The 27,985-nt window shown below is 37.8% G+C and overlaps 2 protein-coding genes across 9 annotated transcripts; one reads left to right on the plus strand and one right to left on the minus strand.

The window, feature by feature from the left end:
• Positions 1–8,420: 8,420 nt before the first annotated feature.
• LOC126622993 (protein CHROMATIN REMODELING 4-like) lies at positions 8,421–19,940 on the minus strand. 7 transcript variants are annotated; one of them, XM_050291657.1, is made up of 12 exons: positions 19,241–19,940; positions 18,550–18,662; positions 18,055–18,290; positions 17,005–17,106; positions 16,063–16,872; positions 15,718–15,825; positions 12,782–15,592; positions 12,402–12,550; positions 12,106–12,220; positions 11,797–11,876; positions 10,879–11,494; positions 8,421–10,717 (listed from the first exon to the last, which is right to left on the minus strand). In XM_050291657.1, exons 3-12 carry the CDS (start codon positions 18,274–18,276, stop codon positions 8,702–8,704), a joined length of 7,029 nt encoding a protein of 2,342 aa, XP_050147614.1. In that variant the 5' UTR covers positions 18,277–18,290; positions 18,550–18,662; positions 19,241–19,940; the 3' UTR covers positions 8,421–8,701. The 7 variants fall into 7 exon arrangements, with proteins under 7 accessions (XP_050147614.1, XP_050147610.1, XP_050147609.1 ...); XM_050291653.1 differs by having other exon boundaries at positions 18,055–18,398; XM_050291652.1 differs by having other exon boundaries at positions 18,055–18,411.
• Positions 19,941–23,576: 3,636 nt separating this feature from the next.
• Positions 23,577–27,973, plus strand: LOC126622999 (uncharacterized). Of its 2 annotated transcripts, XR_007623557.1 has the most exons (11): positions 23,577–24,084; positions 24,182–24,302; positions 24,592–24,680; positions 24,821–25,235; positions 25,331–25,431; positions 25,547–25,613; positions 25,872–26,099; positions 26,423–26,887; positions 27,027–27,099; positions 27,295–27,663; positions 27,728–27,973. XR_007623557.1 is itself a non-coding variant. In XM_050291675.1 (10 exons), the coding sequence occupies exons 1-10, from the start codon at positions 23,642–23,644 to the stop codon at positions 27,540–27,542; spliced, it is 2,250 nt and encodes a 749-aa protein (XP_050147632.1). In that variant the 5' UTR covers positions 23,577–23,641; the 3' UTR covers positions 27,543–27,973. The 2 variants fall into 2 exon arrangements, 1 of the variants encoding a protein (XP_050147632.1); XM_050291675.1 differs by having other exon boundaries at positions 27,295–27,973.
• The last annotated feature ends 12 nt before the right edge of the window (positions 27,974–27,985 follow it).

Below are 27,985 nucleotides of genomic sequence, written 5' to 3' on the forward strand. Positions count from 1 at the left end.
TCTCTTTCTTCACTTATAACGCGTGAATTGGTTTATAATGTTTAACCATATATAACTTTTCAAGATTTTGAGGACAATGAGGACAATGAGATGAGTCATGTAGTAGTTAATTAAGAGCACCATGTTCAAGGTGACCAAAGAAATACAATGTATAACCAGGTGATGAGTCATGAGTTTTCCCTTGATTAATTGGGATTAATATCTTGATCAATGCCTTGTGCTTGAAGATCAATGAATATGCATTGCACAGTTGCATGGATGTCGTAGAATGATTAACCAACTTCCAAGTGAATTGAACCCTAAATAATTAACTATTAGTTTTCAGTCAATTAGGGGACGGGGACGAGGACGAGGAGGGGGGTCGATTGTTTTTGTTTTCACTTTTCAAGGTGCGACTTAAACCAAGACGTGTCTTTGCGTAGCAGAGCATAGGTTTCAAAGTTTTCCACTGGCATCCAATTATATTGAAGAACTTAATTAACCGTTAATTTGGATGATTATCTTTCATAAACATGGTTTACAAACCCTATAAATGATAACCCATTAATTAATATGTGTACCGGTTTAGTGCCTAGCAAGATAGATGGTGGCGTTCATGTACTGGTTATTTTATGCTGCTGGGTCTTGTCAGTTTTGATCGTTTGATTGATACATTTTCTGTGGATTTGGAACGTAATACCATGGTCTAGCTAGGTTCTCGAATGGTATTGCCTACTGACTGTTTTGTCATGCTCTTTGTTTTTTTCTGGACAAGTTTTGTCATGCTTTTATGCAACGGAATTGGATCCCCTCCGGATCCAATCATTCTAAACCTACTAATGCATCTGAGTTATTAAAATTTGATATTATTATAATTTTTAGAGGGATCTTCTTTTTATGGTCGTTAGATTAAATTTCAATGATCCGAATGCATTAAGAAATCTCCTGTTTATAGCCGTTGCATTAAATTTTGATGATCCAGATGCATTGATTGGTGGACTCAGTATGGTTGGATCCGAAAGGGATCCGGTTCCTTATGCAACTATCACATTTTAACTATAATATTTTTATTTTTATTTTTATTTTTGCATTGTATTATTCACTTTAATAAGTGATATAAAACAAACAATTTGTACAGAGAACTGCTCTAGTGGGCAACATGGTTGCTAAAACTTTTTATACAAAAATGATATCATAATCTTACTTAAAATTTTACTTCAAAAATAACTTCTTGTTTTGAAACTAATTATAAAGGTGGTAGGTGAGAGAGAGGAGACATCAAAAGAGAGAAGAGCTCAGGTGAATGAGAATTGTGTTATTGTTCCTTGTAGCTTTATTTATGCTAATCATGATGAATTTTCTTAAAATTATATTTTAAGTTTACACAATCACATTTATAGTTAATAATTATATTCATAACAAATGCTGCATTAATCCTAAGGAAATATTATTTCTACGGATCGCATAAATCTGCCTCGGGAAGGACCAATATGGCATGCACGATGCACCTACATACCCTCTAGTTAAGGGTCAATACATACATACATACATACATACATACATACATACATATAGCCCCTACACAATATTGGTCGGTTGGCTTGGACTTGGAATGTGAAATCTTGAAATTTTCCCTATAGTTTATATAACAAGTATACTCCCATTTGAATTTGGTACTACTTTATATATGAGCTGGCCTACCCCAAGGCATGTGGAGAAGATTACAATATATGCAGCCACATAAACTTTGAGAAACCCTAGACATATATAGACACTTAGCTCGAACATTAATGTACCCACAAATATACGTGTTTCTTATATCCTATTAGGATAATGGTTGAGTTCCTTCTTGAGTGAATGAGCTCATTCCACCGCTTTCAAATAATGTATTTTTTCGTAGAAATGTTATAATCGGGACATTTCAATTTTTTCAATTTTCATTAGAAGATTATTCTTACACGTTTGAATTGGAGTTCCTTTAGTTATTCAAATGTATCATATACATCAAGGCTGAAGGTACCAAGTACTCATGAAGAACCGTCCATTTATTGGCACATTTAGATACCTAAACGATTTTCAATTAAAATAATTTTTTATAAGAATAATCTGTCAATGAAAATTAAAAAATTAAAATGTTCCAATTATAAAATTTCAACAAAATATATACGTTCTTTAAAAGCGGTGTAATGAAAGTAAAAATAATATTATGTTCGTGCAAAGAGCATGATCTAACCACAAGGAGAGAGAGAGAGAGAGAGAGAGGGAGATTAGAATAACAATTAGTTGTAGCCACTACCTAGTTAGAATCCCTAATTAATTAATTAATTAATTAAGATAATTAATCTTTGTGAGCAGCTGATCACCAGTCAAGGCTTATTATATATTTGATATCGAAACCTTAATTTCGTAATCATCACTATCGCTTTGACTATAAAAAGTGGAAATCCTCAATTTAAGTAAACTTTTGTTTACTCTTTTGACGAAATTAGGAGGAAGTGCTAATTAAAACTATGACAATTATGCTACGTACGTGCTCTAGGAAAATGTGTATGTGAAAAGTGTTGAGAGAAATTGTAAACTGTGGAAAGGATCCTCCGGATTCCTTCCACATAATCCTCTTCGGATCATTTCCATTTAATCCTCTTTATCAAACAATTTGAATTCTTAAAATTTGATCCAACGGCTAAAAACAGGAGTCCACTCTAAAAGTTATAATAACTTTAACCGTTAGATCAAATTTTAAGGATCCGGATTGTTTGATGAAAATGATTAGGTGGAAGGGATCCAAAGAGATCCCTTTCCGTAAACTGTAACTTGTATTCACACATTTTTGTCACATTATTTCTTATTTTCTCCCAAATTAATTGGGATGCAAGTTTATTGATAACATAGCACTATATATTATCTTTTGCAAAATTTAGGCATATAAGTATTTGTTAGGGTTGCCTATGCGTCACGGCACCTCATTTTTTAGGAAGTGAGACTCCTATTTGTAGGTCTCACTTCTCTGTAAAAAGTGAACCGATGCAAGTAGTAACTCTATCCAATACGTTTTTATTTTTTCAGTATTTCCTTCTTAATGAGTATAGAATATGTTCATCTGTATGGTTGGACCTCCATAAGAATTATTTTCTTAGGAGAGAAGAATTATTTTCTTAGTATAATGAAACCTCAGCCCTTTAAAAGAAAAAATGAAAACAAAACCTAAGATCGAACGGAGGATCCTAAAGGTAAAATATATATGTCCGAATGCTAACTTTTCGTGAGGAAGAAGACATTATCAGAGCAACTTGGTCAAAAAATGATGAAACTCAAAGAATTACACAATATCATTTATAAAAAAAAATTAGAGAATATACATGTCTATTGTGAGAACGCAAAGACAAAACCTCTGAGAATGCAAAGACAAAACCTCACATCCGATGATGTCCAAATCATGTAAAAAAAACTTATAAAAGATTGAACTATTTCTTATAATATTAACTAATTTTAAGGAAAATTAATGAAAAAAGTATGAAAACTTTAAGTTTTAATGAAAATGACAAAATAAATAGTAAAATAAATAGTACCAAAATTGACTTTTTAATATAAAAATATAATTTTTTATTAAAATAAACAGTACCATGAATTTTTCATTAAAATTCTTTTAATTTTATGATAAAATCTCGATCGTAATTTTTTTTTTTAAGCACATGATATACCTGAATATGTTATTCATGCCTTCACATGTTGGAAGAATATGCAGACCCCGTTCTTATCCCACCATCATTATTTTATCCACGAAAACAATGAAAAAGAGAGGAGTAATGCAACTTAGGATTCGATGCGAATGATTTAAGTTTGTACATATAAAATAATTTTTTGTAAAGACTTAATAATATGCTTAAGGTCAGGGTTTACTGGACCTGAAAGTAAACAGTCAAACTGTCAAACATGTAAAATAATCAATCTGACAAAAGAAAGATAAAAATTCAATCAATTGCTGTAAAAGTTAACAAAACAAGAACTTCAGCCGTTGGTATTATTCCATTGATCGGTCATGTCTCGTTCACACTCACTCAAACGCGTGATAAATTACACGAAAGTTTGTACATTATATTTATAGTGTTCCTATGTTCGGTTAAAAATGCAGATATGTCTTTGATAAGGATTAAATATTTGTTGCTATTGTTCACATAATGAATTTAAAATTGTTACTGTCGATATATTATCTACAAAAAATATTTAACCGTTACATAAAATAACTCTATATATAAATTTATCATGAACCATATTTGAGAATGTAAAGATCAAACACAAACCATCGAGTGTATGAAGCCCTAATAAATTTTCTTTACGACTTGACCTACAAACCCAATGCACAAATCACTACTCTTGCACTATGCTTCTCATTGATCTCAAAATCTTATTAACTAGGTTCAGAAACGCTCAGGACACCAGAATGCCCGGGTATTAGGGTCCATAATAGAGGTCAGAAAGTACACTTAGATTTGATACTGCACAAATCTTACCGTGCCCAAGTAGCCAAGTGATCAGAGATTCAGAATTCTTTCTCAGATCTCAGGGAGAGGCAGGGAAATAGGGTTTACAATGCATGAAAAAACAGTAAAAATGCGTTAAAGAAAACAACGATAATAATAATAGGTCTTTGGCTTTTGGATTTTGTCTTTTGGCCTTTTTACTTCCAAGTAAATATAACCGCGGGGCTTAGAATCACAGAGAGACTCAGAGGACATATACATGTATATAAGATCCAGGTACCCCATGATGGAAGGAGAGGCCATGTGCAGCTTTGCATGATCTTCGACTTTTTCTTCTTTCTTTTTCTTCTTTCTTTTTTCTGTATAAACCGATTGCTGACCAGGGCCACCACGTGATCGACTATGCCCTAGCTCCTCTCTCTCTCTCTCTCTGGTCTTCGTCTTTACAAATATGCACATTGACTTGCATGCTTTCTTCAATTCAAAGCCCTAAAACACTAAAGAGCTCCCATCAAACAAAAACAAACAAACGCTAGATGATTTGATTTTCTGACATGTGGATTTTGGTGTCAACCCCAAAAATAAGAAACTTGGTTATGACATGGATTTTTGGATGTCATCAACTTTCTACTTTGTAGTAATACTTGCAGAGAGAGATAAGATCTGAGTTTAACATTAATTAGGCAATAGATTTTTCCATCAACAAGAGGAAAATCAGAGCATCTAATGAATCGTTAACATGATTTTTTTCTATTGCTCGATCTACAAGACGAGATCTAGAAGGAGCGAAAAGAGAATGATGAGAATCATAATAGGGCACTCATGAGACGGGACGTAAATAAGAAAAACTTGCATACGATATTATATACAAGTAAAATTCTAAAAAATGCTAGGTGCTAGTCGGACGGTGAGCTGAGACCTAGCACCTGGGCGGGTTCCTAGGCAGACTAAGCGGATTTAAGTAATCTATTATATTTCGTGTAAATAAGTGTTTATTTATACTTAAAATATATATCATTTCATCATACACTACAAAATAAAGTGACATATATATTATGAAGTATTGGAACATAATGAAAACATGGGGAACACACATATAATGTGGGCTCATTTAAGTATTTAACAAGTTTCTTACAATTTATTGAAAACAAAAACAAAATGCAAAATGAAAGTTATCTATTTTCTGTCTAAGTGAGTCGCAACCTAAGCGAGTCTGAGCGGGCTAGGCAAGTGCCTAGGTAGTCTAGGGGTTCAAACGTTTAGGCATTAATCAGGGCGATGGCCAGCCGCCTAGCGCCTAGGCAGCGCTAAGCGAGGATTTTTAGAACAGTATACAACACTTGTTGAAATTTGTATGTAGTGGTGCATGCAAGTCTTTCGTGAGCTAATTAAATATTTTAGATATTGACGTTAATAACTATTTTCTTTCTAGCTCTCTCTCCTACAGGATTGTAATTATCATTTAGTCATTTACTATCAAGAGTGTGTAAAACATTAAGTGGTGTTATCTACACATTTCTGTTTATCTTAATTTCTGTCCGTCAAATTGAATGAATTAAAGAATTAATATAAAAAAATAGAAATTAATATAAAGATAGTTCTCAAATAATTCAAATAATTAACTTACTTTTTTGTGCTAACATTATAAAATTACAGATTCAGATCTTTGATCGTTGACAGTTTGGTTGATAGGTGGGACCTATGCAAAGAATATAATACCAACCGAGGCTGGCCACTTGTGTCCTTTCAGTCAAATTATTTCTCTGCTCTCTGACAAAGACTGGATTGAGATGCCACTGCCTCACTGCGTCACTTCCTACACTTGCTTTAATCATTTTTCTCTTAATCATGGTGGTTAGTGATCTACTTAAGTTAACCTTGCTTTTACGCTCAACTTAAGGACAGTAGTTTCTCCCTAATCTCATAAACACATTCAGATATAACTAACACAGATTCTCTACAAAGCATATGAACACGTTGTAGTCATTGAATTGTTGAGTTCACTTGTAGGTCGAGTTTACTAAATATGAAGGTAAACGTTTCGCATACTCTATACTCTTTACAAACGTTATGAGCTTGTATGATATACTATAAATTCTAAACTCTCTCAATTAAAGTTTATTTGTTAAATGAAATTCGCACGGTCAACCAATGAACTTTCATTTTATACCCAAAAAGAAATATTAACTTTAATAATTTAATTGTGATTTAGATGTGCTCAAGAAATAATGTATGAAACCAAACCTTTTTATTTTAATAAGAATGATAAACGATTAAACCAATCAAATTACTCTTTAAGTTTGGTCATCAACTATAAAATTATGATCCTCTAGCACGCATAAAACAGTAAAAATGAACCAAGACTTGGAATTTAGCAACCTCCCAATTTGGTCATCTAAACCAAATTAAAAAGGTTCACATTGGCTTTCTGTCATGTGGATGATACATTTTTTATACATTGAAAAGTACCACAAAACCATTCAAAAATTTGGCATTGCATGCAACTTTTAATTTAATTTATCATTTTTTTTTACTTTTTAAAAGTGAGATAACACCTCCCTCTCACCCCTCCATATATACACTCATCAAAACTCACTTCCATCACCACATCATTCGCTGTAATCATTTTCAACTCACTAACTCCAAATTTCCAAAAAAAAACTCCATATTTTCACAATGTGGGTTATTTCTTGGCCCAAAACCACTTGCCGCACCAAGACCGGTGGCCGAGAAGGTGGCACCACCACAGCCACCGCCGCCGCCGCTGTAGCCGCCAGTTGGTGCATCAATGTTTCATCATCCCACTGCACTTCTCTAACCAAACTGGTGAGGAAGCTTAGGAAACATAGGAGAAGGGTAAGGGCTGCAGCTAGTAGGCAACGTTCACTGCAGTGCCACTATGATCCACTGAGCTATTCTCTCAACTTTGATGCCAGTGGATGTGGGAACTTGTTGGATGACCAAGATTACTTCAAGTTCTGTGCATTTTCCTCCAGGTTTGTGGCCAACCCTTCAGGAAACTCAGCTTCTACTCCAAGGCTAATCACCACCACTCCTCACTAGAATTATATATATATTGAGCTTGTAATCTTTGACTTGGATGTAATGGGTATTTTGTATATTGGATGAGGCTGGCATCTGAGATTTCTTGAGAGAGAGAGAGAGAGAGAGAGAGAGAGAGAGGGGTAGTTGATGATGATGGGGTAGCTAGCTAAGCTTATACATTTTTGTACTAGTAGTTAATTATTGTGCTGACTAGTAGATAATGGTTTGATGATCAATTTTCACCTTCTTATTTTTTCTTCTTTTTATTTTCTTTGATTTGTGATTTTTTTTTGTTTTTGGTGATATTTTGCTGATGTCAAGTCAGTTCAGAAAATAAGATTTGCAAGGACAAAGATAGCAAAATTCCAAATTAAATTTGTATCCTCGTCGTCCCATTGCTAGGTTCACATGAAAATTTTGATCCCCAAGCAAAACAAATGACCGAATTTGTGAGTACTTTTGCTTTCTCACCAGTTAGTAGATGGGGGATCCCTACCACCATAGAAGTTTTGGAAATCAGAAAAGAACTAACAGATAAAATTAGATGGATGAGTGCAAAATGTTCAAAAAGGAAGTTACGGAAATCACTTTTCTTTCCACAATCGGTCATGATAAAAGAAGAAAAATGATAACCACGCATCGTTTTTCCTTTATGCACGCTCTTGTGTAATCTTATTCGTTGTTTTCGTTTAATTTATTCTAGTAAATTACCAAAAATAAAAAAATGTATGAGACGATAAAAAAATAGTATAGTTAGATCGAATTTCTTCTGATGAGCCTTTACCACTTAACCAATCAAATCTTTAGCAATCAAAAGCAGTGGAGATTTGGTTGCACAAAGCAGCAACTCCTCTCATTCAACTGTAGACAAATCAACAGTTGACAAGACCGCCAAATGGAAGCGGCCACCAGAGATTTCAAAGTCCAAAACCAGCCATTTTTTTCAGTAATCAGACCTCATTGATGAGACCACAAGGAGGAAGAAAGCTCCATGGTTGGATACATACATTGCAAAAGAAGGCAACAACACTATACTTTCATTCTCTTACATGAGCTTTACACAATTATCCTAAAACAACCCTATATCCGGCTAGTTTATCTTGCACTACAAGAGACCTACAAAATTTTAAGCACGACGGAGCCTTGAATAGCACGAAAGAATATTTATGTTCTAATCTTCGCTCCGCATATTACAGCTATGATTCCCGATCACTCATGGGATGATCCGAGACGGTGCCCTCAGAAGAAATTTCCTCTACATCGGGTCGTTCTGTCCTAGAGGGATCTGACTCTGTCTTGCTAGAATCCGCACTTTGAGTACCACATGTTCTAACAGGCGAGCCCTGCTTGGCCTCCGTTCTTACCACTGCAGTCGCAGTTTGAGAGTCCAAGAGTTCTACTTGGTCAACAGAGTTCGGCAATGAGGGTTTTGTGTCACGGACGCTTGAGCTTGCCATGCCGGAAGCTGCTGACAGGTGTGAACCTGGAGCAACACAGGATGCTACCAATTGAAGCACTTCAGGGGAAGGCGACAATCCCATGGTTGTTTTCTTGTGCTGATTCAGATGTGGCGCTGCAGATGATGGGTTTACCACATTTAAACTCAGAGGCTCACCGAGGTCGGATTCAATCCGTGAAAAGCCTGAAGTTGCAGCCATTGCTTGTGAAAGAAATGGAAATGATGGGGCCATAGGAATGGAGCTTGAAGCATTGCCACCAAAGTGCCTGCTCTGAAAGTCCTGGCTGCTTCCAGCGTCTAGTTGAACCCGCCTGAATAGACGTGATTTCAGCTTTCTTTTCTTCTTTAGACTCCGTCTTGGATCCTTTGGTAGCGAAGGAGGTGGGCCGGGAATCACAAATGGAGGAATCGTTCGCTTATCCTCCCCATATAACAACCGGACGGATTGAGCTATTGCCGTCACTGTGGGTGGCAGATCAGGTACTGGGGGTTTAGCAGGAGCACTTACAGCTTCCCGTAGCCAATGGGGTAGCGTGTTCTTCGAAGAACTACTTCCAGCAACATCATCTCCCTTTAAGATTCCTCTCTTGAGATTAGGCAGCAATCCTGAACTGGAGGGTTCACCTCTTGCCAAATTATTATTCATATCACGTACAGCATTCAGTGATCTATCAAGCAGACTAGGCAACTTCCCGTACCTAGGGGCACCCTGTTCATCTTCATTCTTCTGCACATCATAGCTGCTTGAGGAATTCAAGCCTCCTAACGAACCCAAGCAACTGGTACCAAAAGAAGTGACAACAAATGGCTGCTCAGCAGGAACACTGGAAGATGTCCCTGCTCTGTCAGAAGCTACAGCAGCAGAATCTCCGGAAAAATTAGTCCTGAATTTATCATGAAACCAAGATGGAATAGGGGGATATTGCTCATTTTGCAAACCGAGTCTATCTGATGATTCAAAATGTGGAAAGCCAGTTGAAAGATCAGTAAAACCCAGCTTTATATCTGTCAAATGGGATTGAAACTTTGGTGGTGTAACAAGTCTACTACTATGCAGTGCCCGTGCCATCATTCCATCAGATATGCTTGGAAACTGTAAGGATTTAGCAGCCTTTTTGGTTGACTTAGACACTGCAAAAGCTGACCCGTCTAAAATCTTGAGTTGTTCCTCCTCCCACCTAGCTGACAAATCTTCCGAAGTTTTAAACGTTGAGAACTTCAACCTTGGGTCTCTCAGCATTGCATCCCAATTGCCCCTTCCATGCCTACGAACACCAATCCATAGATAATCAAGTTCATCTTCCGTCCAGATATCTGCTTTAAATTTATTTTTAAATAAGTTGCTTGATCCAGGACCAGTCCTCATCATTATGTTTTCGAGCACCTTCCGGTGGTTATCAGGTAAAGACGGAAAATTAGTTGGCATGTGCCCCAAACCAAATGAGGGAGGCACATCTCTGTCTTGCTGATTATATCTGGGTGCATCTGGTGGCAACTGTAAATTTGGAAACAATGACATTGTTGGAAGTTCTTGCAAGGATCCACCAGCAGATTCAAGTCTGCTACCTAATGATAGATTAGATAAGAAGTCCAGATGTGGACTCGGCATGCTCTTTGCTCCAAGTGGGAATCTTGGTAGCAATTTCTCATCGAATGGTAAGTTAGGCAATGCCATCTTTTCTTGGAAATCAGAAAAGGAAGCACTGGAACTTTCTGGACGATCATGATTATTCCCTTGAAAAGTCGGAGGATACTGCAAACAGACCAAGCATTGTGGTCATGCATCAACAAATTTTCACACACACGCACAGAGACAGAGACATAGACACAGAGAGAGAGAGAGAGAGAGAGAGAGAGAGAGAGAGAGAGATAGAGAGAGAGAGAGAGAGAGACAGAGATACAGAGAATATGTACCAGCCTAAATGGGAAACCACCATTTGGGATGCTATTCAACTTATTCTTGAGATGTGATACTTCAGCTGGTGCATCTGATAGTTTCGTGTCATCACCATTTACTTCTGTCTCGTTCAAAGTCCCAGACTGAGGAGCCAGACTAAATGGAAACTCTGGCCGACCTCCTTTTTGTCTGCCGTTTGACCTTGAGAATTTCTTATTTGATGATACTATTTGACTAGCATTGGGAGCACAGAGTCCCAGAACAGGTAATAAATTATTTGAGGGCAGTAAGCTTGTTCCCAGAACCTGGTGATTGGGAAGGAACATGTCAGGTGACATGTAGTCAAGAGAATTAACAGAAAGACCAAGGTGACTGTTTTTATGCTTCAATAGCCGGCCCAATCGTGAGGGAGAATCAGTCTTGGCCTTGGGAGCATCTAACTTATCGTTCTCCAAGTCAATTACTGAAGGTCTCTCTCTGAAAAACTGAACTAATTCAGTTGCTTGATCGCCATCTTTGGAAGTGTTGGTGGGACCCTGAGGAAGTGACTCAGGCGGTCCTTCACTAGGTTGAGGTTCTTCAACTGCATTCCTCTGAGCAAGCCGCTCTTTTTGTCTAGCTCGGAGCTTAGCACTGTTGAGTAAAAATAAAAGTAATTAACGAGATCCGCAATCCACCAAATAGTTCATAGAGATTAAGTTCAGATTTGATAATCCATATATTAAGGCTCCAGTTCTAAAATCATCTAAACTATCAAAGCCTGACCCACGTAGCAAAGGATGCTTGACTCAAATGAATAGCGCATCTTTCGAAAATGTGAAAGTTACACATGTATATCCCTTTCACAGAACACAACTAGGTACACTGCAAAGCTGCTGAACTAAAGCAATTACGGTAGCACTACTAGGAACTACTAGAAGGAAATCTGAACTTACAACTTGTCCCTTAAAGCTCGTCCAGCAGGTGTGTACTCCCTCTCTGGCTCTGGTTCGGGCTCATGCTCCTCGTCAGCACCCTGCTTACATGCAACCAATTAGACCATTGCAAATAAGAAACTTAACCCAAAATAACTATGCGGTAAATAATTTGCCCAGATGGTCCAAGTGTATCTACTGTTGAAAAAACAAAACAAAGGTTTTTTCTTAGCAACATTTTCAGCAGCAATGTGAAAGTGCAGATACAAAAGAAAGGTAGAGTAGAAGAAGCAACATGCTTCAATCAAGCATATATCTAACTTTGTGTACCTCACTTAATGTTTCAGTTGGGTGTGCACCATATGCTTCCCTGTAAGAAACAGCTTTCCGCAGGCGCTTCCCACGACCAAGAGCCGCTTCTTCCTCACTTTGATATTTCTCCCATCTACAAATCCAACAAAATGCAAATAAGTCCTTAATAAATCAAGAAAATGGGAGATGGAAAGCACTTGGTACACAGGAAACCTCATCAGAAACATTCAAGTTTGGATGCAGAATATCAATTAGCAGATTAAGCTGTGATAACACATGGAACAGTGAACATGGGTTACAGAAGAATTTGTTACCTAAGACGCAAAAGTCTGTCCCATTCATTTTCTTCCGTAACCATGCTATCCTCTTTCCTTTCAGTATTTGGTACCCCAGTATCATCACTTGCACCTGGAGATGATTCAACTCCCTGCTCTTCAGCAGGCTCCTCATTCCATTCGATGGCCTGGTTAAAATATAAGTTGGAAACTTTATGAGATAAACGACACAGACGAAAATCGAATTTCCGAATCTGCTGACCATCAGTCTTTATGGTAATTTTCAATAAAGATAAAAACAGCATAAAGTAGGATAACAAGACCAATATGCATGCAACAAAAATGAAAACAATGAACTTAAACTTCTAATCGAAAAAAAGCTTAATAAATGCATTAGATAAATTCAACATGTAGTTTACCTTTACTGAGCCAAGCATATCATTTTCCATTTCTCCTTCAGCAATATCACTTGAACCAGACTGAAGGTCTGAACGGTCAAGTAACTTTGAAATTGCACTTTCATCCCATACAATCTTGTTGCTGCTATCTGTACATTTATCTGTATACACATCCCCCAAGCCACCAGTCCGCTTCCTATGCTTATGCTCAACATCTGTCACTGCCTCATCTTTGTTACTGTTATTTTCATCGGTATCTTTTCCATCAGTAATTGGAGAATCATTAAAAAGCTCCTCAGTTCCCCATTTTATAATATCCTCCACTTCTTTTTGGGATCCCGACTTGTTCACAAAAAGCTGATCAAGCATAAGTTTCTTCTTTGCAAGCTGCAAGATGCGCTCTTCAACACTAGCACGAACAACAAGCCTATACACCAAAAGTCGTTTTGACTGTCCAATTCGATGTGCTCGATTCATAGCTTGAATATCAGCGTGCGGGTTGAAATCAGAATCATAGATAATGACAGTGTCTGCTGTTGCCAAATTGATACCAAGGCCACAAGAGCGTGTTGATAACAAAAAGACAAATCGGCTTTGATCTTGGTTAAAACGCGCAATTGCAGATTGACGCTCAGTCACTGAAACAGAGCCGTCTACTCTCTCATATGTTTTAGGTCCAAATTCTATAGCCAAATAATCCTCAAGGATATCTAGCAGCTTGGTCATCTGTGAAAAGATGAGGACTCTGTGACCCTCTTTGTGCAAGATCTTAAGCATAGAATGCAACAGAGTCAACTTGGCTGAAGCTTTAATTCGCATTTCATGAAGGAACTCAGCAGACCCAGAGTCCGGTTCAGTGCCTGGTATGAGATACGGATGATTGCAGACTTTCCTTAACTGCATTACTATGTTCAGCATTGACTGCTGTGCCACCCCTTTGCCAATATTCCGCAATATCTGATAATTCTTTGTCAGCATTGCGCGGTAGTATTCAGCTTGGATAGAGGACAGCTCAACAGGAACCATCCGTTCGGTCTTGGGGGGGATATTTTGCATAGCGTCCTTTTTAAGCCTCCGAAGCATATGTGGAGCAACAAGTTTTTTCAATTCATCCACTTTTTCTGCAGTTGTAAGATCATTAAACCTTTCCTCAAATGCAGATAGGGAAGGGAATGATGCCGGCTGCAAGAAGTTAAGCAAGTTATACATTTCACCGATGTTGTTCTGAAGAGGGGTACCAGTCAACAGTACGCGATGTTGGAAAGACAAGGAGTTAAGCAAGCTGAAGAGCTTACTTCCCGAATTTTTCAAACGATGACCCTCATCAACTATGAGAACTTCCCAAGGAACCCCGCGGAGATGTGAGGAATCAGCAAGAACCATTTCATATGTAGTTAAAAGAACATTAAATTTATACGCACATGTTTTCTTATTCAATGAATTTGGATCACTAGCATGCCATTCATGCTGGCGTATTATGGTTCGTGCTTTAGCACACCCATGATATTCCACGACATTCAATTCGGGTGCCCATAATGCAAACTCAGCAAGCCAATTACGCATTGTGGAAAGTGGAACCAAGACTAAACAAGGGAGAGTGGCTTTGAACTCGACGTATAATGATGAAATAAAAGCACAAGCGGACACAGTTTTACCAAGCCCCATCTCATCGGCCAGTATTACATTCTTGGATTTATGCCAGCATTTCCGCAACCAATTCAGAGCTTCAAGCTGATGAGGAAACAATATACCCTTCAGTTCCTTAGGCTGCTCTGTCAGAGTAACTATTTCACTTTGCTGACAACTAACCTTCCCCTTTGATGAATCATCCTTAGAAGCATTGTTTTCCAGTGTTTGGCGTTCAAACTGATAAAACTGATCAATCAGATTCTGGGAATTTTTAATGACAGGCTCATCCAGTCTTTCCCAAGTGCATTCATCGTAAGGGAGACCATTCCACTTTATGAAAGCTTCACCCAAACCATTTTCAACACCACGGAGACCAATCACCCGCTGTGGTTGCTTCCAACGTTCCTCACATATATTTATAACAGCAGTTCCATACTTAGCCTTGTAATTTTCTAATTTTCTCTTGGCCAAGGATTTTAGCTCAGATTCAGAAATCCAACTATTATGAATATGAGAACTACCCACCCACTTAACTAAAAATTCATACAATACCATCCCATCACTACCACCTGCAGGCTCAGCTAGTGAAGGCTCCTCAATTTTGGTTTGAGGGCTGCTGCTGATTCCAGTTTCTGTATCTACATCTTGTTTATCTTGGGTGTCAGGAGATAAATGCATTTCAATTTCAGGAACCTCATCATCATCATGACTTTTCAAACTAACTTTGATAGTCGCTGTTTTTTCAGGGTTTTTTCCTGAATCATCTGCAGTTACAGCAGATTCATCTTGATCTTTACAAATTATGGTAGCAGGACTCGAATCCTTAGCACCTGTCCTCAACAAATCCATGGAATTAGCTTTTTTACCTTCTTTGTTCACAGATCTTCTGTACACATGTAATTTGTCCACTCGAACATCATCCTTTGTGCTTTCATCCCCATCAGCACCACCGACAACATTTTCGCAAACCTCAGTGAGATTTTCATCCTTCATGCTTTCATCCCCATCAGCACCATTGACAACACTGTCCGCAGCTCCGACATCCATGTCATTATCAAAAGCAGAATTTCCATCTGATAGTCTGTTTTGAATCTCAGAAACTTGCAAATCAGCAGGACACAGGCCAGGGGCAGCTGTCACACATAACTGACGAGAAGATTGAGCATTATCACCCTGAACTCGACATCCCAAAACCCGATCAACCTGTGACATGGGCATACAGGAAACAAATTAATCTGCATGGCGACGTCAAGTAACCAAAACAAGAGAGCATATTTTCTATGTATCCAGTGATAAAAACATTCTGACATTCTAGAAAACTCATTTACCTGCAGAGGTTGAGCAGTAAAACTGTCTCTACAAATTGTTGTTTCAACTACATGACTTCCAGCTTTATCTGCATTATGTGATGAGTCTTTTGCTCCCTCAGGAAGCTCCTAAAACAAATCAATGATATTACTACGTATAACTAAACATAACAAAACAAAGGACTTATCCCAATAGAAACAGTTTATCGACATCAAGAACATGAAATTACTTGACAAAAATAACAGTGATAACAGTATAAAAAACCAGCATGATTCAGAAAACTATTAATAAGTAATCAAAAGCCTACTGACAATTCCTACATATAAACATGTGTCCAGTATAAAAATCAGAAAATTTAATGATACCTCGTCTCTGCTTTGGACATCTGACTTCTTGGTTCCAATTTCTTCTCTTGACAAAATAGCAGAAACCCCATGGTTGATAGATTTATGCTTACGAGGTGCTTTATCAATCCTCGGTTTTGTAGTATTTGCTTTAGATCCAGATTGTTTGGAAATACCAACAGACTTTCCCTTATCAGTCCTGGGCTTCTTTTTACTCTTATCATTATTTCCTTTGTGTTTTCTTTTTTTAGCCTTGTCGGTGGTAGCACTGATTGCAAGAACAATGGTCTTATGTGGAGATCCATCAGTACAAGATGGATCCGGCTTCACATCAGGAGAGGCAGATGCCTCAGGCGCTTCATCATTCGTCTCTGACAATGTAACTTTAGAATGAGATGCAACTTCTTTAGCAGGAGAGCTCGACTTTCTGTCTGTGGAATCCTCTTCTGGGACAATGCTGGATCTTTTTTCATCATCAACATTCACACATGATGAAATACCGTCTGCAGAACCACCAACTGTTGAATGAGTCGGCTTGGTGCTACATATATCTATCCGGGAGTTCTTCTCTAAGGATTTGACTCGATGGGTTAAAACAGCTTTTCCTTTGCTTGAAGATCTTTTCTTTGCAACAATAGAGTTTCCAAAAATCTGTGATACTTTCTCCCTGTCGGATGACTTCATTCCAGTTTTGGACTTAGTAGTGACAAGTTTTGTTCTTGCTCGTTTTGAGATGGTCTCTGTCAAAAAGTTTCTGGGTTCAAGCAGATTACTTTTCTGATCTCTTTTCTGACAGCAAGTTGTACATTGCCACTTCCCATTCGGAATGCGCTTCACGTGATGAATTCAACAATTAAAGATTTTACAATAAAGGGAAAAACAATAATTGCACATTAGTACAGCTAAAAAGAAAATTGATCACGCAAAACAAGCTATCGTAGTACAATCTAAATATATATCTACCTTAAGAGGTGGATTAAGACACTGGAGATGATAGGTTCGGGGACAGCTATCACAACACAACAAGTTACCGCCAAGGTCACAGACCACACACTCGTAGAAATACTGGATGAGAGAGAAATAGATTAGACAAAAATTTGCATGAAGTCAGAGAGAACTTAAGAGAAACTAATACTACATAATAGGCATAAAACATAAGTAGCTACTCATTGCCCTAATGCAAACATCGGACTGCTAATGTGCACAATATTATGTTCCATACAGACACAATAACTGCAGTATAAATGCTGTTACTGCATCTGGGACAACATGTTGTGCCAACAAACTCAAAAGGAATAAAAAACCCAAAATATATGAGCCCATTATTTATGTTTATCTAACCCTTCGGCAGACCAGGAAGTCACAGTTCAGCAACTAAACTGAACTTCTCAGTTGCATATTCTAAAATAACCGTTTCAGTCAGAAATTAACTTTGACTCTTCAGTCGATCAAGCCTCCTATGATGATCGTCCACATACCATGTACCCAGGAATCAATTTAACTGTATATACCGATCTCTAGATTTCAATTGAACAAACTCGATACTGATATTGTTGAGCTATTATTCCATTTCAAAGCTTTGTGTGTGAAAAGAGGTATAGCGTTTCAAATCACAAAGAACTTGAGTAGGCTGCAGAATAACTTTTGTATGGAGAACTAGAAACCACAGGTTAAAAATGTTTGAATCAAAACACCAGCACCACCATTGCAAACAAAGCCCATGCTAGAACGACTGAAGGGTCGTACCCAGTGCACAAGGCTCCCGCTTTACGCAGGGTCTGGGAGAGGTGAATGTCGGCTAGCCTTACCCCCATTTATGGAGAGGCTGCTCCCAAGTCTCGAACCCGAGACCTACCGCTCATGGACGAAGGCACTTGCCATCGCACTGAAGAGTAATATAAAATGAACAAAATGGAAAACAAATTCCACCCAATGATAAAGTTATTCCAATGAAGATTTGCTTTCAGGTTAAAGAAATCGGTTGAGTAATTAATCAATTATGCAAAAACTAACCCCGTCATTTCCTTTCTTCTTGGATTGAAACCGCTCAGAAATTAATTCATTTTTCAGCTTGCGCTTAGCTGAAGAAGAAGTCTTCCCTGGCGATTCTGAGGCCGCTGAAGTGTCTTCTTTGCCATTAGACTGATCAGGTCCATGAGGAAGCTTTCTACGTTTTCGTTTCAAGACCCAATTTCTGTTTATCATTTTACTAGGTGACGAACTGTCTTCCTTCATCTTTAGACCTGGGTCTTACAAACGTAGTCAACAGTGACAGCAAGCACGTCAGGAACAATGGATTAGTCAACACATCAGAGCTTCTACATGCATACTTAGGCACCGCAGCTTCCAGAAAAACACTGGCACACAACTCTAATTTAATAAAGTGTTTGAAGCAAAAAGCATAAGATTAGCACAAACGCAAACAAAAAACATTAACATAAAGAGAAAAGGTATGGTATATATAAACTACAGAAGCTCTATCAAGGATAATGGATACAAGAGACTTACCAGAGTAATTGTTAGATTCAGCAGGGATAAGCAAATTTAAATTCCTAAAAATGAATTCTTTATCGGCTACCACGGGCCACAGTGACAGCTCCCAAACAACTCAACCTTAGCACCTGCTACAAAAGTATAATTCACTTCAGTATGATATTGGATTAACATTTATAAGGTACATTGCCGGACGCCAACTTTGTAGCAGCATGGGATAACAAGATAATCTAAACACATCGAAGAAACTAGCATATATACTGCAACATTACTACAAAACCAACACACTATACAACCGACAATCGAGCAATTCAACCATCTTTTCCAAGCTACCACTTTCAAATGCCAAACGCAAACTACCATAAAATTAACAATCAAATCAACAAAAACTTAAACATGCAAACACATTCAGCTGCAGCTAAACACAAACCCCATTTCAACACCTATTAATAACTTATTACACAATCTAGATTCTACAAAAACCAAGATTCCACTAAACAAGAACACCCCACCATTTTCCACCACAATCAAACCTCAAAAAACACAATCTTTCATCAATCAAACAAAACCCACATCAAAACCAGCACAAAAACATACACGCGCAAGTTCCTACTCACACGAATTCAAAAAACCTAGATACAACCAACCAAGAAATGAGCACAAAAACAGAGAAATAAAGACTGCCAAGATGAATTAAGAAGCTTACCAATCAAGTAATGGATCAAAAACCCAAGAAACAGAGCAGCAGTATGAGGCAGCTGGATTGGGAGGAAGAGCTGGGGAGGTGGGGGGAGGTTTAGGGCATGGAAGGCAAGGCTGTGGGAGATACGAGAAGGAGAGAGAAAGCGAATGGGAGACAAAGGAAAATAAATAGGGTGAGAGGAAAGAGAGAGTTTTTGGTTTTTCCAATCTTATTTTATTTTGCTTCTCAAATTTGTTTTTCTAGAGAGAGAAAGCATACAAATACGGATTCGCCGGTGTCATGGGGACGGGGTTACACTCTGACATGGCAGGAGAGAGAGAGAGAGTTGGAGATAGAAAGAGAGAGGAAGTAGTGCGGGTACTTTCTCTCTCCTCTTCCCATCTTGTTCTTGGTTTTTTGGTTTTGGTTTGGTGATGTTGTTGCCATCTGATTTAGTTGAAAGCTCACCACCACTCAAAACTCGCCACGCGGCGGATCCAGAGACTCTTCAGCACTTTCTCTCACTGCCCATACTCTTCCCTTTTTCCCTCTCCTTCCCTCATCACACCTCTGCTTTTTCCCTTCCCCTCCATTCCTTCCACCTCCACAACTCAACCCTCTTCTGTGTTATGTAATAGCTTTTAGAGAGAGAAAGTTCTAAGAGAGAGAAGAGAGAGAGGGATGTCATTCCCTCTCTCTGTATTTTCCATTTGCATGATCAATTCGCTAGCTGGGTTTTTTTTTTGAACGGGGGTGGCTGTTTTCTTGTTTCCAAAACTTTCTTTTTCTTCCTTCGTTTGCAGCTTTCTCTTTCATACTTTTTCTTTTCTGCTCAGCATTTTTTGTTTACTATATTTTCGGTGAAATCTTTAGCGTAAAAGTTTGGTAACTCGGATTTGGCAGTGCTTGTTTGAGGAGCTAAAAACAAGATTAGGGATATTGAACCAAAAGAGAAACAAGGTTTAGGGATGAACATCTGTATACAATGGAATTGGACTTGCAAATTGCATTAGGCAGGTGGTTTTTTACTTGATTTGGGTACAAATCCAATTATAGATTTTATTTTTATTCAATTCATATCTCACAATTAAGTGTTTGTGAGAGACTTGCTTTGTTGTTTAAATTACTTTGGAGATTCGATGTTGAAGTGGGTTTACGTTATGTGGTGAGTCGTATTTATGAAGTGTGCCGCTTATATTTGGATTGGAGCGCGAGAGCATACTGAGCGCGAATAATTCAAAACTTACAGTTAACGAGACTTGTCGTTATTATCAATTGTTAGGGGTTTGTCATTCTTTTTCCTTTTAAACTACTTTTGAGATTTGGTGTTGAAGTACGTTTACGTTATGCAGTGGGTCGAATTTATGATGTGCGCCGCTTATATATGTTTTGAAGCACGAGAATACACTGAAATAGCGCGAATAATTCAAAACTTACAGTTGACGCGACTTGTCGTTATTGTCAATTGTTGGGAGTTTGTCTTCTTTTTCCTTTTAAACCACTTTGGAGATTCAGTGTTAAAGTACATTTACGTTATGCAGTGGGTCGAATTTATGATGTGTGCCACTTATATTTGTTTTGGTGCACGGGAATACACTAAAAGAGCGCGAATAATTCAAAACTTACAATTGACGCAACCTATTGTTATTGTCAATTGTTGGGAGTTTGTCTTCTTTTTCCTTTTAAACTACTTTGGAGATTCGGTGTTGAAGTGCATCTAAATTATGTTGTAAGTCGTATTTTATGATGTGTGCCACTTATATATGTTTCGTAGCGCGGGAGTATACTGAAAGAGCGCAAATAATTCAAAACCTAAAGTTAACGAGACTTGTCGTTATTGTTAATTGCTGGGAGTTTGTCTTCTTTTTCCTTTTAGTAACAACAAGAGTGACCGTTATAGCGTAACAAAAATCACATCGTAGTAACAAAAACTACTTACTAAATTAGTATTGCTATCTTTTCTTACGTTACAATTGATCTATACCCAATTCGTGTCATTTATATTAAACATTTGGGCCTTTTTCATAAACCTAAAACATAGGTAGAATTCAAAGACAATTTGATTTATTAAAATTCAACTTCACCAAGCCATTGTGATTTAATTTTTATAGAAAATCATTAAACTGTTTTTCCTTGTTTTTCCAATTGAAAATTTAAGTTGTTACAACCCTTGAAGGACATAACAAGGATTAAGCTAAGTGATGAGGGATATCAACTAAAAAGGACAAGTTTAGGGATGAAGATTCGTCCAATGGAATTGGACTTTCAAATATGCCATGCTGGTGGTTGTTTACTGATTTGGATACAAATCCAATTATAGATACCTTCCTTTTTAGTTTTCAAATCACATCTTACGATTAAGTGTTTGCGAAACACGTGTTTTGTAGTCTAGTAGTCTAATTACTTTTAAGATTCGGTGTAGAATGACATTTCTGTTATGCATTAGATCGTATTCACGATGCGCACCGTTTGTGTATGTTTCGAAGTGTAGGAATACACTAAAAGGGCGGAAAATATCTTAAACTTAATGTGAACAAGACTTGTCGTAAATGTGGAGTTAAATATTGTTTTTTCTTTCTACATTGACAAAAGCGATCATGACACCATAACATAAACGCATAATATTACAGAAACTACTTACTAAATTTGTACTCCACTATTTTTCTTAAACTACAACAGATCATATCTAATTCTTGTCATTATCTTAAACATTTATGTCTTTCTTTAAACCTCAAACATAAATAGAATTTCAAAGACAATAAATTCATAGAAATTCATCTTCACCAAACCATTGTCATTTTTATATAAAAGCATTAAACTATTTCTTCCTTATTTTTCCAATGAAATTTACAACCTTAAAAAAACAAGTTTAGGCATGAATATTGTGTCCAGCGGAATTGGACACTCAAATATGCTATGCAGGTATTTGTTTACTGATATGGATACAAATCCTCTTTTGTTTTCAAAATTAAGTGTTTGTGAAATGCTTGTTACGTTGTCTAACTACTTTCGAAATTCGGTGTGTAAGTGTATATAAATTTTGTGCTAGATCGCATTTGTAATAAGTGCAGCTTATATATATTATGAAGCACGAGATACAATAAAAGAGCGCGAATAATCCAAAACATGTCGTTATTGTCACTTGTCAAGATTTTTGTTTTCTTTTTCCGTTCTTTAACGAGAAGAATGATCGTTATAGCGTAATCACAACAGATGAGAACAAATAAACTATTTACTAAAATACAATAGTTCACACCCAATTTTACAAAATAAAAACTAATAAAAATAGCTTGAAAACTTTAAGTTTTAACGAAAAAGACAAAAAGTTGTTGTAAGTGAATAGTATCAGGATTGACTTTTTAGAGTAAAAATGTGGTTTTTCGTTAAAGTGAACAGTACCGGGAGTTTTTCGTTAAAATTCCATTTTTAAAAATCGTAAACACGCACTTAAGTGTTGAGAAAATATCATATTACACACTTAATTGTTTGTCAAACACTTATTACGTTGTTTAACTATTTTCCAAATTCAATGTAGAAAAACGTTTGTGTATGCGCTGAATCACATATATAAGGTGCCTTGGATCACATTTATGATGTGTGGTGTTCATATGCGGGAGTACATTGAAAGAGCCCGAATAATCCAAAACGTAAAGTTAACGAGACTTTACTTTATTGTCATTTGTCAAGAGTTCGTCTTCATTTTTATTTCAACAACGATAAAAGTGACCGTTAAAGCATAACAACAAAGCGACTGTTAAAGGCTTAATGTGTAACAACAACACATCGCCTTAATAGAAACTACTTACTAAAAACATCTAAACCTCTTGTACTTGTCAAGGTGCTCATTGTTGAAGCTTTGGCCTTAAAAATTGAACTTTCATACTAAATGCACGACGCAATAAGAAAATTCTGTTGAAGAGTATTTCAGGATGCTAATTTTTTTGATGACATCTTAGCTAATTTTATAAACAAACTAAGACTGTTTTTCCTCCAAAAAAAAGTTTATTTATTTTTCTTTATTTTTAAAATAAAATAAAAAAATAAATAAACCAAATGGATCAAAGGTTTGGGTTAGGGGTGTGCTATCCACACACTCTATTTTACTTTTCACATACTATTGATAATTTCTGTCTGTTAATTTTTTTCAATTCATTCAATCTGACGGTCAAAAATAAAAAAAATATGTAAAAAGTAAAATGTAACGTGCCACACCCCTTTAGATTTTTGTTTGGCTACATAAGCCCAAGTGCCCAACCCGCCAAAAGTGCCAAGTCGTATTTCCCACCACACAATTTCAAGTCCACAGAAAACGACACCACCCAAAAACTGGTGGTTACCAATTAACGGTCGAAAATCCAAAAATACACTTCCACTCTCTCGCTATCTCTCTCACTCTCTGCTTTCTCACTCCCTCTCACAACCTCCATGATCGCCTGCAAAGCTTCAAACCCTAACCATGGAGCTCTCTCCCCACTCCACCCTGCCAAAAGACCCCTCAAACACGCCCCAATATACAGAATATGCCACACTCCCCACACCACCACCACCACCAACACGAACAACAATTTGTGCGTGGTATTTTCGTCCTTAGCAGATGGACCCAGATGGAATCAGTACCACCAATTCACGAACGGCGGCAGCAAGAATGGCAGCAGCACCGTTTACAAGAAACCCAGAAACGCGGAAGAGGCGGAGGAGGAAGGAGGAGGAGGAGGAGAGAGGAAGGTGCAGTGCGAAGTGGAGTTGATTTCGTGGAGGGAGCGCCGAATCAAGGCCGATATTTTGGTCAATGCCGATATCGATTCGGTCTGGAACGCTCTCACTGATTACGAATGTCTCGCTGACTTCATCCCCAATCTTGTTTCCAGGTACTAACGCCTTCAATTTTTCGGTTTTAAAATTTGTTTTGAAGATTTGATTTTTATTAAGTTTATGAGTGACCTTTTGCTTAATGTTTGATATCAGCCGGAGACTACCATGTCCGCATCTGGGGCGTATTTGGTTGGAGCAGAGAGGCTTGCAGAGGGCGCTGTATTGGCATATCGAAGCTCGGGTTGTTTTGGACCTTCAAGAATTTCCTAACTTAGTGAGTGTGTCTAAATTGAACCCAATTTTTGGATTCTTAATGCTGTTGTTTGTTTCGAGATGCAGTTTAGTCCAACTGGCTCCCTTGCACCCGAGTTTGAACCCCTCCTGGTAGAGTAGTTTAGAATATCGCCTTGTCCAAGATAAAATGATTACCATTTGGTTCAATTTATGGTTATGTGGGTTTGATGGTGTTGTTTAATAAGCGAAGTGAGTTGCTTTAAAGTTCTTATGTTAGCATCTTTTGTTTCGTTGCACTTTGTAATTTGAAACTTTGGTTCATTTTTCAGAGTCATAATAATCGTGAGCTCCACTTTTCCATGGTTGATGGAGACTTCAAAAAGTTCGAAGGCAAATGGGCCGTTAGATGCGGGACAAGGTAAGGATGGAGTACTTGGTTTGTAATCTTAACTGGTTGTACAATGTGCTTGCGTTTTGCCTGCTTCGCTGTATCAGCTATTGAAGTTGCGTTTTATTTTCTAATTTTCTAATTTCCTATTTTCTCACTGATGATTGCAGGTCATCATCAACAATTTTATCATATGAACTTAATGTAATACCAAGATTCAACTTTCCTGCCATTTTCTTGGAAAGAATTATCAGATCAGATCTTCCGGTGAATCTTCGGGCCTTGGCTTGCAGATCAGAAAAGAATTTTGTAGGGGATCAGAAGATAACAATGACAGAAAGTTCCTTGCCTACCACATCCATGGCTGCTACTAGTTCACTCCCCAAAAACATCGACGGTTCTTTGAGTGAAAAGGATTATCCACGTAATGAGTTTAAAGAGAATATTCCTGGCTCTAATCCTGGTCCACTGACCCCATCTTCAACTGAGTTGAACAGTAACTGGGGTGTTTTTGGGAAAGTGTGCAGACTTGCTAAGCCTTTCTTGGTGGATGAGGTTCATCTTCGGAGATTCGATGGTCTATTGGTAACCAATTAACCCTACACTCTCACCTAAGCCTTTCTGTCCTTGAGAGAGACTATTCCGCTTAGCAATTGACGATAAAATGATTTTGGCTGAAGGAAAATGGAGGCGTTCATCGCTGTGTTGTTGCTAGCGTAACAGTTAAAGCTCCTGTTCGTGAAGTATGGAATGTTTTGACTGCTTATGAAAGTCTTCCTGAGTAAGTAATGCATGTTCACTCTTCATTTAAATTTTGAGTACATAGGACGCAGTTCGTGCTCAGGCTAGTTTCTTTCATACCTGATTCTTTTTCTTTGTGAAATTACAAATTGCAGGATCGTCCCAAACTTGGCAATCAGTAGGATATTATCAAGAGAAAACAACAAAGTCCGCATTCTGCAGGTACTAGCAGTCTTTTTCATCAAGATCATACGTTTTCTAAATAGTCGGTATTTAATTTTGGGATCAGATTATGTGTCAATGTCTCATCTCTAAACTTACATTTTGTGGGTCTTATAAATTCATTAAGAGGTTAAGCACTTTCTGATCCTTAAAAATTTGGTGCTAAAAACATGTCTTTTAAGTACTCTAAGTGATGCGAAGGCAGAGATCATCTTATAAGTGATACAAAAGTTAACTTACCTTTCCGGTAATATGCAGGAAGGATGCAAGGGGTTGCTTTATATGGTACTTCACGCACGTGTTGTCCTAGACCTGTGTGAGCAGCTTGAAGAGGAGATAAGTTTTGAACAGGTTGAAGGGGACTTTGACTCGTTTCGAGGTAAATGGGTTCTTGAGCAGCTAGGAAGTCATCACACGCTGTTAAAGTACTCTGTGGAATCAAAAATGCGCAAAGACACTTTGCTTTCCGAAGCTATTATGGAAGAGGTTGGTATAGTACTTCTCAATATTATCATGTCTGTACTGCCATGGGCTTTGTACTAAATGTTTCTGTTCTGGTTGCCTACTTCCTTCATATATTAGTCTTTTGAGAACATTGTCGGCGTAGATACCTCATAGCTTGCCATGCGTTAAAATGAATATTTATTTCATGAGCGTTTCATATGAAGAATTAATTGGTGTTATGTAAGATCCCACATCGCTCAGGGGAATGGATCATGTAAACTTTATATGTATATTCCCATCTCTACATAGCACGAGACCTTTTGGAATAGGGACTATCTATTTGATACATATCTGTGGCATTGTAGGTTATATATGAAGATCTCCCTTCAAATTTATGTACCATACGGGATTACGTAGAGAAAAGGGAGGTGGCACACTCGTCAAAAGCATCTGATGAAAACATATATACGGAGGAAGAAACCGCTTCATGTAGCTCTGGCCATGATGATGAAAGAAGTAATACAACAGTTGACCGGATTTCCGATACCGATGCTCGAAGTTCATCTAGGAAAAGGCCGAGAGTACCAGGCTTGCAAAGGGATATTGAAGTTTTGAAAAGTGAGCTCCTGAAATTTATTTCAGAGCATGGGCAGGAAGGATTTATGCCCATGAGAAAGCAACTTCGTGTACATGGAAGAGTAGATATTGAGAAAGCAATTAGACGCATGGGCGGATTTAGAAGGATCGCATCATTGATGAACCTCTCTCTTGCTTACAAAAACCGAAAACCAAAGGGCTACTGGGACAGCCTTGACAATATGCAGGAAGAGGTAAGATTTTTATGCTGCAACTTCTAGCAAACCCCTAGTGATAGGCACGGTAATCAATCATATTGTGCTAAATTTCTTGTTATCGATGGAAAAACTGTGCTATAACCTCGATATTAGTAAATTTCCGCTTTGCATACAGATCAACCGGTTTCAGAGGAGTTGGGGAATGGACCCTTCATTCATGCCGAGTAGAAAGTCATTTGAGCGCGCAGGTAAGAAATGGGACAGAACACAGAAGCATGAAATATTCATACTTGGTTAGATGTTTTACCATGACACAGAACCGAACGCAATGGCGTTCTAGGATTCATATAGCCGATCCCACTTAGTGAGAAAAGGCTTTGTTGTTGTTGGTTAGATGTTTTACCATGGCATAGCCATTGTGTTTCTGCTATGACATTTGACAGGGCGCTACGACATTGCTCGTGCATTGGAGAAGTGGGGCGGGCTTCATGAGGTTTCCCGTCTTCTGTCGCTGAAGGTGAGGCACCCTAATCGACAGCCGAACCTGGGGAGGGATGTAAAACTAGACTATGTGGTGTCAACCGATGTAGAGGAGGAGGAGAAAGTGATAGCATCTAATCCCTATGTATCTCAAGATACACAAAAGTGGATCTCTGAATTAAAACATTTGGATATTAATTGGGTCGAATAGCAAATGCATGTTCATTTGGTTCTGTCTCTCCCTTCACTCGACATTCATACGATGAATGAATGCATACATGTTCTTATATATGCTTGAATGTCGACGTACAGTGTTTACAACAACAATGGAGGTCAGTATACATGTTCTTATATATGCTTGAATGTCGACGTATAGTGTTCACAACAACAATGGAGGTCAGTAGAAATTATTTTTGCTCCCGGGATTGTAATAGGGCAGCACATCCATTGAGTTTTTTGTTTCGAGGGGGGTGGCCTTCATGGATAGGGCTGTTTTGAGACGGAGTTGTTGTTTAATACTTTGTCATTTGATGTAAACGTTTTTATTCGAATTTAATTAAAATTTTCACCGTTAATAAAAAGAAAGAAAAACAATTCAAGACAATAAACGTCTAATCGTTTTAGTCTTTCAATAATTACTTACATGGTATGGAG

This window comes from Malus sylvestris, chromosome 5 (genome assembly GCF_916048215.2).
Source record: "Malus sylvestris chromosome 5, drMalSylv7.2, whole genome shotgun sequence".
NCBI lineage: Eukaryota > Viridiplantae > Streptophyta > Magnoliopsida > Rosales > Rosaceae > Malus > Malus sylvestris.